Source organism: Pan paniscus, chromosome 7 (assembly GCF_029289425.2).
Source record: "Pan paniscus chromosome 7, NHGRI_mPanPan1-v2.0_pri, whole genome shotgun sequence".
In the NCBI taxonomy this organism is placed as follows: domain Eukaryota; kingdom Metazoa; phylum Chordata; class Mammalia; order Primates; family Hominidae; genus Pan; species Pan paniscus.
Genome location: NC_073256.2, coordinates 149,522,122 through 149,537,124, shown reverse-complemented (window position 1 = coordinate 149,537,124; position 15,003 = coordinate 149,522,122). Strand labels below are relative to the sequence as shown.

General features: G+C 41.8%; 1 protein-coding gene across 2 annotated transcripts in view; it reads left to right on the top strand.

Moving 5' to 3' along the window:
• The window catches only part of KCNQ3 (potassium voltage-gated channel subfamily Q member 3), a 364,765-nt gene that overhangs the window by 331,911 nt on the left and 17,851 nt on the right, over positions 1-15,003 (top strand). For both annotated transcript variants that reach the window (XM_034966614.4, XM_014346019.4), the window contains exons 10-11: positions 12,359-12,561; positions 13,512-13,614. In XM_034966614.4, coding sequence (XP_034822505.1) covers positions 12,359-12,561; positions 13,512-13,614 — 306 coding nt within the window. The remainder of the gene's footprint in view (positions 1-12,358; positions 12,562-13,511; positions 13,615-15,003) is intronic.

Below are 15,003 nucleotides of genomic sequence, written 5' to 3'. Positions count from 1 at the left end.
TACCTAGACCTCATTTATGTCATGAATACTAGTGTGATATAAGAGGGTGTTTTTATCCATGAAATGGGAAGCTTGGCTTAATCAGCAGGAATCAGTCATGCTCACCTGTGCTGTGCCTTTTAACTGCTGTTATCATCTGCCTCTGGATCCCTCAGATCCAGTTTTCTTTCCTAGGGCTTTGACCCAAAGCTTGGAATTGAGTTTGGAACAAAAATGTGTCTTGGGGGGTTGCATGGACTCTTTATCATAAGGTGAATACTAAAGTGAAGCTGTGGAATTGAGTCCTTCTCTAACAAGGGAGAGAAAAGGATGTCTTATGACACATACAGGGAGAGAAAAGGATCTCTTTGGATGCATGTGCTTGGCTTTGGTTTTCTCTCTTGGTCTTACTTTCCCAAAAAGGAAACCTCTGGGTTAGGGGCACTCTATTTATTCCTGTCTATTTATTCCACTCTATTTATTCTGGCGGGATTTGCAAGATAATGGCTCAGAACTAGAATATTGATCCAGATTTTTACATTACCCATCCCTCTTGTTTCTTCTGAGCTGCAGCCAGAGATTGCTGGTTGGTTCACAGGAACAATCAGGGTTAGTCTAAAATGTAGGCAAAAACTTAAAAACAACTAATGAGTTGAGAATTTAATGACAAACTTATAATAGGTTTTGAAACTTAATTCCTCTCTCTCCAATACTCATTTTTGTTTAAAAAAATCATGATAGGATAGAGTTGTTTGCAAAATACATTTTAGTCTTATATTTGGCCTGATTATTTGCATAAAGTGCAGCTAGAATAATTATGTCTACATAGGCCTTTTAGATTGGCTTTGATGGAACTCTGTCCCACAAGGAATCTCAGATAAGACCTTTTAAAGCAGAGCCCAGCCATGGGTTTGTATCCTCAAATACCTGTGAGTTGGGTGATCCTCTCCTCTTAAGGTCCCAAGATAAACTTGGAACTCCTGGGCCTGTTAGAAAGTGACATTTTTTACTGACCACAGGTCAGGAACCCTGTACAGGGACTATGTAGGCAAAGGTATGAGGCCAGTTTTTTTCCAAGGGGCTTGTATTGGCTCTGCAAGTCAAGCTTGACTCCTTAAAGAGAAGAATACCCTTCCAGTTCAAAGCCTTGGTAAAACAACCAGTTTCTACAATTGTTTCCTGTTGCAAAAGAAAATGGATTCTTATTGCAGTGATGCAAACAATTGTATTGCCATGAGTAAAGAATACTCACAACTAGTTTCCAAATTCTAGGACAAGCAGGCAGACAGAAAGAAACATGCTCCAAATTTTGTTCACGGAGTATACCTTACTCAGTTGTTAAAGGCTGTAAATAGTTCAAAATAAGTTTCCTTGACTCTGAAAAACAAAACAAAACCCAGCAATATTCCAAGCAAAAGTCAAAAAGATTGCTTTGGTTTTCTGTGAGTTCATTCAGTTAGCTCTTGTTTTGCTTGAAATTCATGAACATTTTAGCTCTTCATGAGTCCTGTATATTTTTTCTTTATTCCAATGGCACAATCTCCAAAGTTATCAGAAACCTGTATTTGAGAGTGTCTGCCAAAGTTCTGTAGCTTATTATAAACCATCTTTTGAAAGAGATTAAAACAAGACAACAATTATCAAATGTCCAGGGTAGTTAGAGTTAGAAACACAATTGACAAAGAAGTTTGGTTATCTCATGGTATCCAGTAACTTAACATAACCTTAATTATGATAGCATATACTTAGACATTAGAATTTTAGAAATCCCATACAATTCTGGAACATATATTGATGTTATTCACCAAAATATAGCCTAAAGAAGATTGAATACCACTGTAGCAATCCCATGTATGTAAACATGTCAAATAATCCTATTTACTTCTCTTTTCTGGATACTCCAGAGGCCCTCTGAAACATCCAAAAATCCAGATATCAGGAAACACAGTTTTGAAACTGAAGTTTGATTTGGGCAAGCCTGTTAAATATGTTAGAGGCTTAAAACACTTGACATTATGAAATAGAATTCCATACTACCATAAATTATTTTGCCAAAATGATGACTCAGAAATTTTAAAAAAGCAAAAACCTTTTATAACCCTTTACAAATTTTGCTAAAGAGAAGATTAATGCCTTGAGAATACCTTGTGCTTTTATTTTAATGCTCAATTTACAGAAAAACCATACAATACCCTTTTGTATTTAATCAATATATTCACACATGGAATTTTTGTAAGATTAATTTTTACAATCCTTCCACCATTTGTTTAAACTTTTAGTTTTATCATATCTAATTTAAAACAATTCTTTAGCCTTAGGCGAGAATTTATATTTTTATGCCTTTTTCTAACCTTTTATTAAAAACACATTTTACTGTTCTTACACACCTTGCACATAAATCTATTTCCAGTAGTCTCAATTACATGTCATAAAGGTAACAGTTAGCAATTTTTAATGTAGAACCTGGTAAGTTGTTTTGATTATGTGCTAGATGCAGCCAAGGTTTGACTCCTTCCAGCATAATTAAGAGTGTGGTTAGTTCCACATGTCCCCAGGCCTTACCAGTTGTGAAGCTGGCAAATTGAAAAGTTCTCAACAGCCAAAAAAGCAGCCTATAACCTTAAAACATTTAGCCAACCTAGGATCTGACCTGCATAATTTAGTCCACCTATTTATATTTTGATGACATCTGCTTTTTACCAATAATTATTTTTTATAACCAACAATAATGTTTTTATTTTTCAACAATTAAAGCCACGTGAAATTACCACAGCTTTTATCTTCCCTTTAAAAAATATTTGATCCAAGCACTTACCTTCTTTTAGGCCAATTAATTAAAGATCTTTTTACAGACATCACACACACACAACACATATAAAACTACACAGACAGGCAGAAGAAAACGCAGTCCCCATAAGATCTTTTGTTTGCCAATCTCCTATTTGGATTATTGACCTCCAGGTACTATTAATTCCTGGGGTTCCATGAAGAAAACAGAGGTCTCTCCCCTCTCATATGTGCATTAAAAGTGGCAAGGCAAAATGGAGAAAAATATTTCAGTCAACCAAAAAAAAACCTTTTCCCAGCAAAACAAGGTCCAAGAAAAGGAAAACATAAAGTCCTTGTAAATATAACTATAACTTGGATAATCCACTTTTAATTAAGGTGAGCACTCCTTAAGAAAATCCTTTTAACTCCCTTATTAGCCAACTTTAGCCATACCAAGCAGCCAATATTTCTGGCTTTCAAACTTTACTAAAGGCTCAGAGAAAGGAAAATCCAAGGTGGTTCGTGGAGGGTAAGGGAATCAACAAACCGCAAAACCTCACATATCAAACCAGAAAGGACTCATTCCCTAGGCCAGGATTGAATCCAGGCCACCCAAAGGCTAAACAAAGCCCTGCCACGAGGTTACAGGCCACGCCCTCAAGGATGTAAATCAAGATGGAGGCCTGCAGCAAAGTTTGCTACCAGCCATACAGAAAGACGTGCAAAGCACACCAGAATGGCTACAGCTTAAGACTAACCTCACAAATCCTTTCTCACACTTAAAACTCTACCAAAAATACAGTGATCCCCATCATTCCCAGCCCAACAAAATGTCTTCCAAAAGGAAAAAAAAAAAAAAAAAAAAAACCTTGTTTAAAAGTCGTCTGCTGACAGGGTAGAGAAAAGGAGGTTAAATGCAGGGCTGTGTTAACTGCTGACAGGGTGGAGAAGAGAAAAGGATGACTGGGGGAAGAACCTCTTATTCTTATGGCAAATGGTTTCTGCACCAGGGAGAGAAGCTAAACTATTGTGGGACAGAGCTGGACTCTCTGGCTGGGGGAGGGGGGAACTCTGTGGACATGTGGCAGGGAATGCCAGCCAGTTGCTTGGGGCCCAGGCAGCAGTTGTGGCTCATACTTACCCTGCATGACCGTTGGACACTGCACACACATGAGGCACACACCACAGCCATGCACTCCCGTCAGTAGGGAAGCGGGGACAGGCAGCTGCCTGGCCCAACTGTCCTGCGCGTGTGTCTGTGGCCCTTGGGGTGGGTGTGGACCACCTCCAGTATTGTATTGTAAAAGGAAAGATAGTTGTCATTACTGTTCCAAAACAAAGAAGATAAATGCCATAGGACCAAAAGGCTCAGAAGCAAAAGTTAAAGGTTTTGGGTCCCCATTTCACCCTCCTTTCCTCAGATCCCGTGTTCTGGGCACCAAAAAAAAGTTGTAGGAAGAAACCGGGTTCCTGTCACATGACCAGGAAAGATTAGGCATGCAGACACTTTGAAGGGAGAGGGGTTACGGAACTTAGTGGGCAAAAGGAAAAAGGAAAAACCACTCAGCAAAGCGAGAAGGGTTCCTATTAACAGGCCGCCATCTCACAGATAGCATCCCAAGTCCCCACCCAGGAACAGGAGAGGCCAGGCTCCTCCCTGCTGCAAGCAGCAGGAACTTTTTGCGGCCTCACCCCATCCTCCCAGTGCACAGACCTGTTAGAGATTCCCTGGGACCTTCCCCCTCATCTGCCTCCTGCATCTATCAATTCTATATGAAAAATCTCTAGAAATGTCAATTGGTTAGATCAGCTAAGAAGCACAACCATGTCCCAAGAAAAATGCACAGAAAACCTACATGAACAGCAAATCTTTGTTTCTAGCTATAAAATAATAAATTCCTCTGTAGAGAAATAAAGTGTATGGTCAGAATTCTCCAGTAAAACAGAACCAATGGAATATAGCGAGGTTTATAACAGGAGATTTATTATAGGAATTGGCTCACATAATTATAGAGGCTGAGAAATCTCACAATCTGCTGTCTGCAAGCTGGAACACCAGGAAAGCCAGCAGTTTTAATTCAGTCCAAGTCCAAAGGCCTGAGAACCATGAGCTCCAATGGTATAAGTCCTGGAGTTCAAAGGCCTGAGAACCAGGAGCTCCAATCTCCAAGGGCAAGAGAATATGAATGTCCCAGCTCAAACAAAGAGAGTGAATTCACCCTTTTCCCTCCTTTTGATTTATTTGGGCCCTCAAAGGATTAGATGACATCCATCCACATTGGTGATGGTGTCTTTTCTCAGTCTACTGATTCAACTGCTAATCTCTTCCACCCTCACAGACACATCCAGAAATGAAGTTTTATCAGCTGTCTGAGGATCCCTTGGCTCAGTCAAGTTGACACATAAAATTAACCATCACACAAAGGATAGGAGTTATTTGGTTCTCCCAGCTCTACCACGAACAGTGTGAAAGCTGTAAAGAAATTGCCAGCCTTGGCAACACGGTGAAACCCCGTCTCTACTAAAATACAAAAAATTAGCTGGGTATAGTGGTGTGTGCCTGTAATCCCAGCTACTCGGGAGGCTGAGGCAGTAGAATCGCTTGAACCTGGGAGGCGGAGGTTGCAGTGAGCCAAGAGCCAGCCTGGGCGACAGAGCAAGACTCTGTCTCCAAAAAAAAAAGAAAAAGAAATTACCATCATCTTCTTCAATGTTTATACCATTTAAGGAAGGCCCGTCAAGTTCCAGACCCCCTTTCTTTTGGCCACTTCACGTTCATTATCATCTCATCTCCAGTTAGCATTTCCCATTTTATTTTAAAGAATAAAATATCTTAAGAAATAAGCACAGACAGCAACTTTCATTTATAGTCTTTTCTTAGAGAGAAAAATAGGACACCAAAGCCTCAAAAATTTGGCATATGGAAGGTGACAGGTGTTTATTACCTGTCTGCTTTCTCTGTCTGTCTCAGGATAGACCATGTGCTAGGAAGCCTCTAAAAGTACTCTTAAAGGGAACTGCAGATCTTTTGTTAGTCCCCACCCTTTCCACATGAAAAGATTAAAGGATGAAAGAATGAAGGAGAGAAGGCCTTGACTCCTATAAATGGGATTGGCTGTTCTGTGCTGGGCACTCAGTCTGCACCATTGTACTGAGCACTCATATCAAAATGGCACAAGACAGATTAACCCTTTCTTCGAAATCTCTCTTTTTTGACTCTAGTGACACTGCTTCCATTCATCCGTCATCCATATATCCATTATCCATCCATCTATCATCCATGCACCCATCTTCATCCATCCATTCATCTCTCTATCATCCATTTATTTATCCATCCATTCATCTCTCTATCATACATTCACTTATCCATCCATTCATCCACCATTCAATGAATATTTATTAAGACACTCCTGTGTACCAGAAACCATTATAGAGTCTGGGAATATAGCAATGAATAAAAAAGACACAGTCCCCAACTTCTTACTTGACACGATGCCTCTCAGTCTTCCTAAAAGTAACATGTCCCAAACTCCACTTTTGATTTTTTCTCCACACTTGCTTGTTCGAAGTCTTGCCCAACTCCAAAAAATATAGCTTATAATGATGGTTATAATACGGGTACCTATGTGATTGCACAACTTATCTGTGCAACGAGAAACCAGGGGTGGTTATTTATCAATCTTTTTCCTCACAGCCCATCTAGAACCCGTCAGGGAATATTGGTGTACTAGTCGAAAATTGATGTCAAAGTTCTAGTCTTCTTACTCTACCCACTGCAATCACCCTACTCCACAGCAGTAGCATATTTTGCCTGGATATCTTCAGTGGCTTCCTTTTCAGTCTCTCTTTGTTGTTTTTGCTTCCCATGGATCCCTTCTCCACCAAAAAGCCCATTGTGTTCTTTTTAAATTTTTTTAAAATTGTAGTCAGATACACATAACATAAAATGTTGCTATCTTAACCATTTTTAAGAGTACAGATCTTGGCCAGGGGCAACAGCTCACGCCTCTAATCCCAGCACTTTGGGAGGCCGAGGCGGGCGTATCACCTGAGCTCAAGAGTTTGAAACTAATCTGGCCAACATGGCAAAACCCTGTTTCTACTAAAAATACAAAAATTAGCCAGGCTTGTTTGAAACTGATCTGGCCAGCATGGCAAAACACTGTTTCTACTAAAAATACAAAAATTAGCCAGGTGTGGTGATGAGCACCTGTAATTCCAGTAACTCGGGAGGCTGAGGCAGGAGAATCGCTTGAACCCAGGAGCAGAGGTTGCAGTGAGCCAAGATGACACCATTGCATTCCAGCCTGGATGACAGAGTGTAGACCCTGTTTTAAAAAAAAAAAAATGTACAGGTCTATAGTATTTGGTGTATTCACATGGTTATGAAACCAATCTTCAGAACATTTTACTTTGCAGAACTAAAACTTCATTTCTATTGAACAGCGCTCCCCTGTTCCATGCCCCTAGGCCCTGGAAACCACCATTCTACTTTCTGTTTGTATGAGCTTGACCACACTTGATATCCCATATAAGTGGAATCATATAGTATTTGTCTTTTTCTGAAGGGCTTATTTCATTTAGCATAATGTCCTCAAGGTTTATTCATGTTGCAACATGTATCAGGATTTCTTTCCATTTTAATACCAAATGGTATCCCGTTGTATGTCCATTCATTTTTTAATCTACTTATCCACTGATGGACAACATTTGGGTTGCTTCCAACTTTTGGCTGTTGTGAATAATGCTGCAATGAACAGGTATGTGTTTTTTAAAATGCAAACTTCAAATACTTTCTCCTCAAAAATCTTTGTGGGCCCCAGGTACACTTAGAATACAATTGAAACTCCTATTTTCTATTTCTGTTTAAATAGTATTTCGTTTCTAAAGTCTCTGACTTGTCTGGACTCTGATCTCATCTGGTGCCACTCTGCCTCTCACTTAGAATGTTTTGGCCACATGCCCTCCCTTTGGTGCCACAGTCCAGTCCTCATGCCCCTCGCACCCACATGCAGTGCTTCCGCCTGGAGAGCTCTTGCCTCCTTTCTTTGAAATCCAGCTTCTTGCCTTTCAGATCTCAGCTTCTGTCTCCGGACCATCATCATCTTAATCCTTGATTACTGAAATTGGTTTCCTAATTCATCTTCCCATCTACTCAAGACGCCTTCCTGAGCCACCCTACCTGTCAGCCTCCCATTCTTCATTACTGCATTCTCTTGGTCTCCTTGTCAGATTTCTAGCAATGAATGTGTCTGTTTACTTATTATATGTCTTCTTGTCTTTATCATAAGTTCATTAGAGACAGAAGTCTTCTTGACTTTATCATAAGCTCACTAGAGACAGAAAACCACATTGGTTTTAATCACCAATGTATGTTAACAAGTTACCTTGAGCCTGGGATTTACAAGGTGTGGAACACATTTTTGTTGAATGAATAAATATTAGCTTCGTTTTACAGATGAAATTGAATCTGAGTTAATGACTTTCCTAAGTGAAATATAAACTACAGAGCAGAGATTGGAACTCAGTTCTCTTACTTCAAAGTCCACACTCTTTCCACTATACAGCAGTCTCTTTCTCAGCTGAGGTTAGATGCATTTTGTTAATCAGAAGATTGAATGTTTTATTACTTCCTTCCTTCTTTCAACATTGTAATAATACTTTTAGTGCTTGCAACATTCCAGATACTGTGCTAGATCCTGTATATACAAGTTGAACATGGTAGTTTCAGGCCCAAAAGCTTACCATTCAGTTTTTCAACCTCAGCACTATTGATATTTGTGACAGATAATTCTTTGTTGGGAATTTCCTGTGCATTGCAGGATGTTTAACAGCATCTCTGGCTTCTCCCCACTAGATGGCAATAGTGCTCCCAATTATTATATCAGCAGTAGTTGTGATGACCAAATGTCTCCAGGCATGGCCAAATGTGCCCTGGCTGGGGGGTCAAAATCACCCCTAGTTGAGAACCACTGATTTAGTAAGGGAGTCCCTATTAAGTCAAATATTTCCCTGTAGTGGCCGAGTGCCATGGATGAGAAAAGCCTGAAGTGGACTAGGGGCACAGAGAATGGATGTCTAATGGATCTCAGTAGCCACTAGACTGAACGTCCAGATGTGGGGCTGATGCTTGGACCATGTTTTAAACAAAAGTAAGAGTCATTTAGATGAAAAAAAGGGATGAAGATTTTCCCAGGTCGAGTTCACAGCACATGCAAAACACTGAATGTGAAGAAACTACACGGAGTTGAACATGGCCGAAGTTCCCCGTGCTGATACCTGAAGGAGGAGCCCAGGACAAGAGCCGCGTTGTCCAGGATAGAACAACCTTGATTTTCCTTTTCCATGCCCAGTCCACCTATTTGCAGTTTTTACAACTCATATTTGGAAGTTGTTTGCCTGTACTTAACATGTCAAGAGCCCTAGCTTTCAAAGAAAATCTGATGTCATCTCTGGGGAAGGCTTTTCTTGCAAGATCTGCAGTGCCCTCCTAGAACAACACCTTAATTATGCACTGGAAATCCATACAGCGTAGAACAGAGTTGGGTTTTGAGTTTCAGCAGTGAACTTTGCCTTGCATTTGATTATCCTTTGGGGTCTTGGATTTCAGGCAACACAATTAAGAAGTAAGCTGATCATCCACTTTGCTGGAGGAAGAATTCCATAAGCCTCTTAGGTGCAATGGCTGTGAGCGATTCTGAGCCGAGACTTCTGACTTTGTTCCATGCATCTGGATTCCTAACACCGTCTAAACTGCCATCTGTGACCAATGGGGTTTTAAGTGAACGTGGCCAAAACAATCCAGACCGTTTGAGGTTGCAGTGAAGCATTTACATGCCTAACAAGCAAATCCTAAATCCCAGTACAGATAGAACCAAGAGAGTCCTCTCATTATCTTCCTTATATTCAACAATTATACTGAAACTTCAATTCAGGAAAAAGTGGCTGCTATTAATTTTGTCTTGCTTAGTTTATCTGGAATTAAGCTCCTCATATACTTATCTCCTACGGAAGTGGAGTGGAATGACAATGTTGAACTTTTTAAACTAGCATTAAGAAGTATTGTAAAATAATATATGAATCTCTCAAACTCATCTCAGTTCATTTAAACAACAACAACCAAAAGAACCTTTATTTGTGGCCCAGGGAATTGTATCCATTGTTTTCACACACATTGTCAGCCTTCTACTGCTTCTGTGGGAAAAGGATTACTTACTCAGTTAATAATGACAGCCAGCATCTATTGAGCGCTTCCTGAATCTCAGTTGGCTGAGCACTCGACATGCATTACCTCATTTAACCCTTAAACATCTATGAAAAGCATGGGCTTATGGTCATCATTCTGCCCATGAGGAAACTGGAGACCAGAAAGCATAAATGATGTGTCCTAGGTCACATGGTTTGTCAGGATGCTTCCACCAGGCTGGTTTTGCCCATGATTTTAGTTGCCGTACTGAACATTCAGATGTTCTGAGCAGGGAAATGTGCTGTGTTCAAAGATAGCCAGGCAGAGTCTTTGCCTTGCTAGCACTGCATAGTCCAGTGGGGCGGGCAGGCATGGAAATGTACTGTCTCCATACAGCGCAGTGCCAGAAAGACTTCAATGTGTGTTCAGCTCAGTTCCTGCTTCATTCACTATTTTTAGCCCATGGGCTCTGTCCTATTAGTCATTTATCTAGTAGCAGCCAGGAAAGCAATTCCAAAAATGTTGACTTCAGTTCAAGGAAGATGGAGCTGGCTGAGCATTGGCGTTTTTCTAAATTTATCCTGGGCTGGTTATTAATGGAATTCCTCAATCAAACTGCTGGAACAGTGCTGGGTGAGAGAGAACAGATCCAGAGGAAGTCAGGAATAACAACTGCTCACTGCTCATTCATATACTCATTCATTCATTCACTCGTTTGTTTTTCAAAGGTTTCTTAATGCCTTCTGTATGCTGGACTGTAGGCAAGAAATGTTACAGAAATTATCACGTGTAACACTCCCTAACCCGCTATGAAGCAGATGTTGTTAGGCCACCATGACAGACAAGGACCTGGTGTTCAGAAAGCACAGGGTGACTGTGTGGCAGAAGGAGTGTTCACTCCTCTTCCAGCAGCCACAACACCATGACCTCCACACTGCACCCAGCTTCAAAGGTAGCAGCAGCTTCTGGCAGGGACACATGACTAGCCTAACCAGACATGCTCTTCAGAAAACACAAAATTATCGCAAACCCATGCAGAGCTGATTTGATCACCCATATTCATTCACTCTCTCATTTATTTCACAAGTACATGAGGGAGTGCCTCCTGTGTGCCAAGCTCTGTGTGGGGTAAGGGAGCAGAAGCTGCTGCATTGAGTATACCACTGGGCGAAAACACGCAATGTGGCACTCTCTGGAAAGTACCACAAAAAAGGACTTTATCCTTCGTGCTCACTAGGGTAAGGGGGCAAAAGCTGAGAAATGGAAGAAATTAACATGTACAGAGCACCTGCTCTGTGTCACACTCTATGCCAAATCCTGGATAGACATCATCTCATAGCAACCAGATAAAGCAGGGAATGCTTATCCCTACTTTACAGACAAGGTAACTGAGGCTCAAAAAGGTCATAGATTTGCCGAAGGTCAGCCAGATGGGAAGGGTGGACTTGGTCTTAAGTCAAGGTGCAACTGGCTTTTTGCACCAGGGCAACTTTATATTGGCATTATTAACCATTTTCTTTGTACCAGGAACTCTTCTAGAAGTATCATGAAGCCCATGGACCCCTTCTCAGAATAATTTTGAATCTATAAACAAAATACAATATACAAAAGAAGCTGATTATATGGAAACAGCATTATCAAAGTCTTTAAAATTTTGAGATGTAGTCATATATGTGCATTTTTGTGATGAACCTGGTGGCAGATTGAATACCACCATAATTTGGAAGCCAGCATGAGCATAAACAGTACCTTGAAATAACAGGATATAAAATTATCTGTGATTTCTGTTGTGGCAAGTCTCAGGCATTTAGGATATTACTGGAGTTTGTTGCCCACATTCATAATGGAAAGATATGCTAAATTTTCGTTAGAAGTTAGTAAATTAAAAATGTATTTTTCCCCATCCAAACTCACGGACTGCCAAATTCTATCCATGAGGGTCTGTTTGTGGACACCAAATTAAGAGTGCTGCTTTACGTCATTTGTGTCAGTTTCTTTTCAAGGAGGAATCCTTTGATAAGGATTTGTCTGTGTAAATCACTATCTGGGTACCATGGGATGATACACAGGAAAGGCAGGAAGTTATTGATGCAGGAAATGGGCATGGGGCAAGATGAATCTCTGCAGCATACTAGGATGAGCTAGGCAATTTATAGCGGGCATCTCATGTAAGCTACATTTAAGCGTATGGGAAAATTGACATTCAGAGAAGTCTTGCCCAGGGTATAAGAGCTAGCAGGCTGTGGAGCTAGGATTTGAACCACGCCCTGTCCGATTCCAAGCTGCTGAGTCAGATTCAGCACTGTGAAATGCACGGTCCCCATTTCTCCTTGGAGGAGCATGTGTGAGTCTTTATGGAGGGATGGGAAATTTTAAGAGCCTGCACTGAAGGAGGAAAATTGTTCACTTTTGCTTATTTTGTAGCCAAAAGCTGGGTCTCTTGGATCGGGTTCGCCTTTCTAATCCTCGTGGTAGCAATACTAAAGGAAAGCTATTTACCCCTCTGAATGTAGATGCCATAGAAGAAAGTCCTTCTAAAGAACCAAAGCCTGTTGGCTTAAACAATAAAGAGCGTTTCCGCACGGCCTTCCGCATGAAAGCCTACGCTTTCTGGCAGAGTTCTGAAGGTAATGCCTTTTTATCTCCCTCCCTGTCTCTTCCACTTCTTCCTCCCCCAAGTCCACTTCCTTCCTCACCTCTCCCTTTGCCCACTTAAGAACCTTTGACTCCACAAGGTAACTCTCTCCCTTCCCTCGACAAGCCAACTTCTTGCTTCCCTACCTCCTCCTGTCCCTTGGGCTGAGGCATTGTGATGTATTCCCAGGAGTCTAGGGCTGCAGGCTCCCAAGTTAGGAGCCCGGAAACCTGTCACCTTGGTTTCTAAGGGTCCGCCCCGACCCCCCGCCCCATGATTGGATTGTTATGGAGGTCAACTTGAAGGATGGGGCAGTGCCAGGTGCAAAGCAATTTAGAGACCAGGGCACGGGAAGAGTGGCAGAAAAGCGCCCTCTAGAGGCTGTAGGAGCCATGGCCTCATGTGCCTCTTTTACTTATGCAAAGGGAGGACATGCAGAAAAGCCTGGTTCCTCAGTGTCTGAGCCCACCCAGGCCCTCAATCCTCATTGTATCATTCAGTTCTCTCCAAGGCCTCTGATGTGTGCGGCTCAGAAAGTGACCTCTCCAAGGTCACCAGGATAGAGACTGACAGAGCAAAAGTCCCAGCTGAGGCCTGCACAGTGTGTGTTGTTTGCTGGCTTCTGTGTCCTTTGCTGGTTTCTGGCTCTGGGGGCCACTCTGGAACTGCGGAGCTCACTTCTCCTCCCTGCTAGCCTTTTCCCTCACTACCAGTCATGAGCTGCGCACACTTTTGACTTGGACTTCTGGATAATAGAATGAGGGTGCCAAGAAAGGCTGAACAGCATCACAGCTTGAGAATACTGTGGAGTCTTGCAACGTGGAAATAAAGACTCTGGGGATTGACACATCCAGAGGCGTGGAAGGCTTTGACCGAACAGTGGGGTCCCCAAGCCTTTTCCAGGTCTGTGGCCTGCCGTTCATATGTGTGTCTCCCTCCCAGATGCCGGGACAGGTGACCCCATGGCGGAAGACAGGGGCTATGGGAATGACTTCCCCATCGAAGACATGATCCCCACCCTGAAGGCCGCCATCCGAGCCGTCAGGTAATGCCCCCACGGTCCCACCTGTGCCTGTGTGCCTCCCCAGCTCCAGCTCAACTCCCACAGGAAGGGGCTTATAAAATTATCTTGCACTTTGGGAAGGGGGAAGAGAAGCCCCTCCACTAACCCTGAGTTAGGTCCCTGAAGTATGTAAATACTGTATGCTGCCCCTGAAAAAATGATCCAGACGTTAGCAGGTCATGATGGGTGACTCGTAGGTGCCTGCCTTGTTATAAACACGCCCCACAGCCCTCCTGACAGTATTTCCACCTGCTATGTTCTGCTCTGTCTGTAACTACCATGTATTTTAAAGGGTGTCAGAGTGGAGGGTTTTCTTCCTGTAGAGGCTTCTTGCTCAAAATGGTTTTTCTTCTGCCTAACTTCATCCATATAGTTTGTTTTAATTAGTTCGCATTTTTAACAAGATAATAAATTATAGTATTTTTTTGTCTGTATCAGCAGAGACCATAATCCATTCTACCTATTTCTGTTTTGCTTTAGAATTCTGCAAGAAAATGAAAAAAAGTATGCTACTACCTAAACTTTATCAGCATGTAAGCACTTCCTAAAGGTAGCAGTGAATTCTAGAAACTAAGGTGAATTCTCCAACTGATCATGGTATTTTCCGCAAGATTCCCAGTCCAATAGATAGGGAAGCACAGTAGTGTTACAGTGTGTAGACCTCAGCAAAGCCTTGGACGTGGATTTTCCTGACACCTTTATGTAGGATATGACAGAAATGTGGTTGTATGAAAACACAGCTATCTGGATTCCTCACTGGCTGAAAGCCTTTATTCAGAGAAAACCAGTTAATAAACCTGTGTTGACCTGGAGGGTGATCTCTGCTGGAACACTGCATAGTCTGGTCTCTGCCGTCTTCTTCTCTTCTTTTAGCATTTTCATTGATGTCTTAATTCAGAGGTCATCAAACTTTTCTTGAAAGGGTCGGATAGTAAATGTTTTAGGCTTCCTGGTCCATAGGTCTCTGCTGCAAGTGTTCAGCTCTATCATTGTAGCACAAAAGCAGCCATAGACAGTGCCTAAAGGAATGAGTGTGACTGAGTTCCAGTCAAAGCTTACTATCAAAATCAGGCAGTGAGCCAGAGTTGGCCTGTGAGCCTTAGTTTATAGATTCTCACCTGTATGGAACTATGTAAAGAGAAGGCTTATAAAATGGCACAAAGATGGGAAGTATGGCAAGCAAATTAGATAGTACCATAATCAATATACCAAAAAATAATGTTTAGAGGCTGAAGCCATGAGCTATGACAAACAAAATGAACTTTGAATGCACCATTAAAATGACTTGGGCAAGCACCAGATGGAAGGGCCTGGGAAGGGCTGTGACCTCCTGACACTGACCTGTGATTAGGAATTTGAACAAACTCTGTG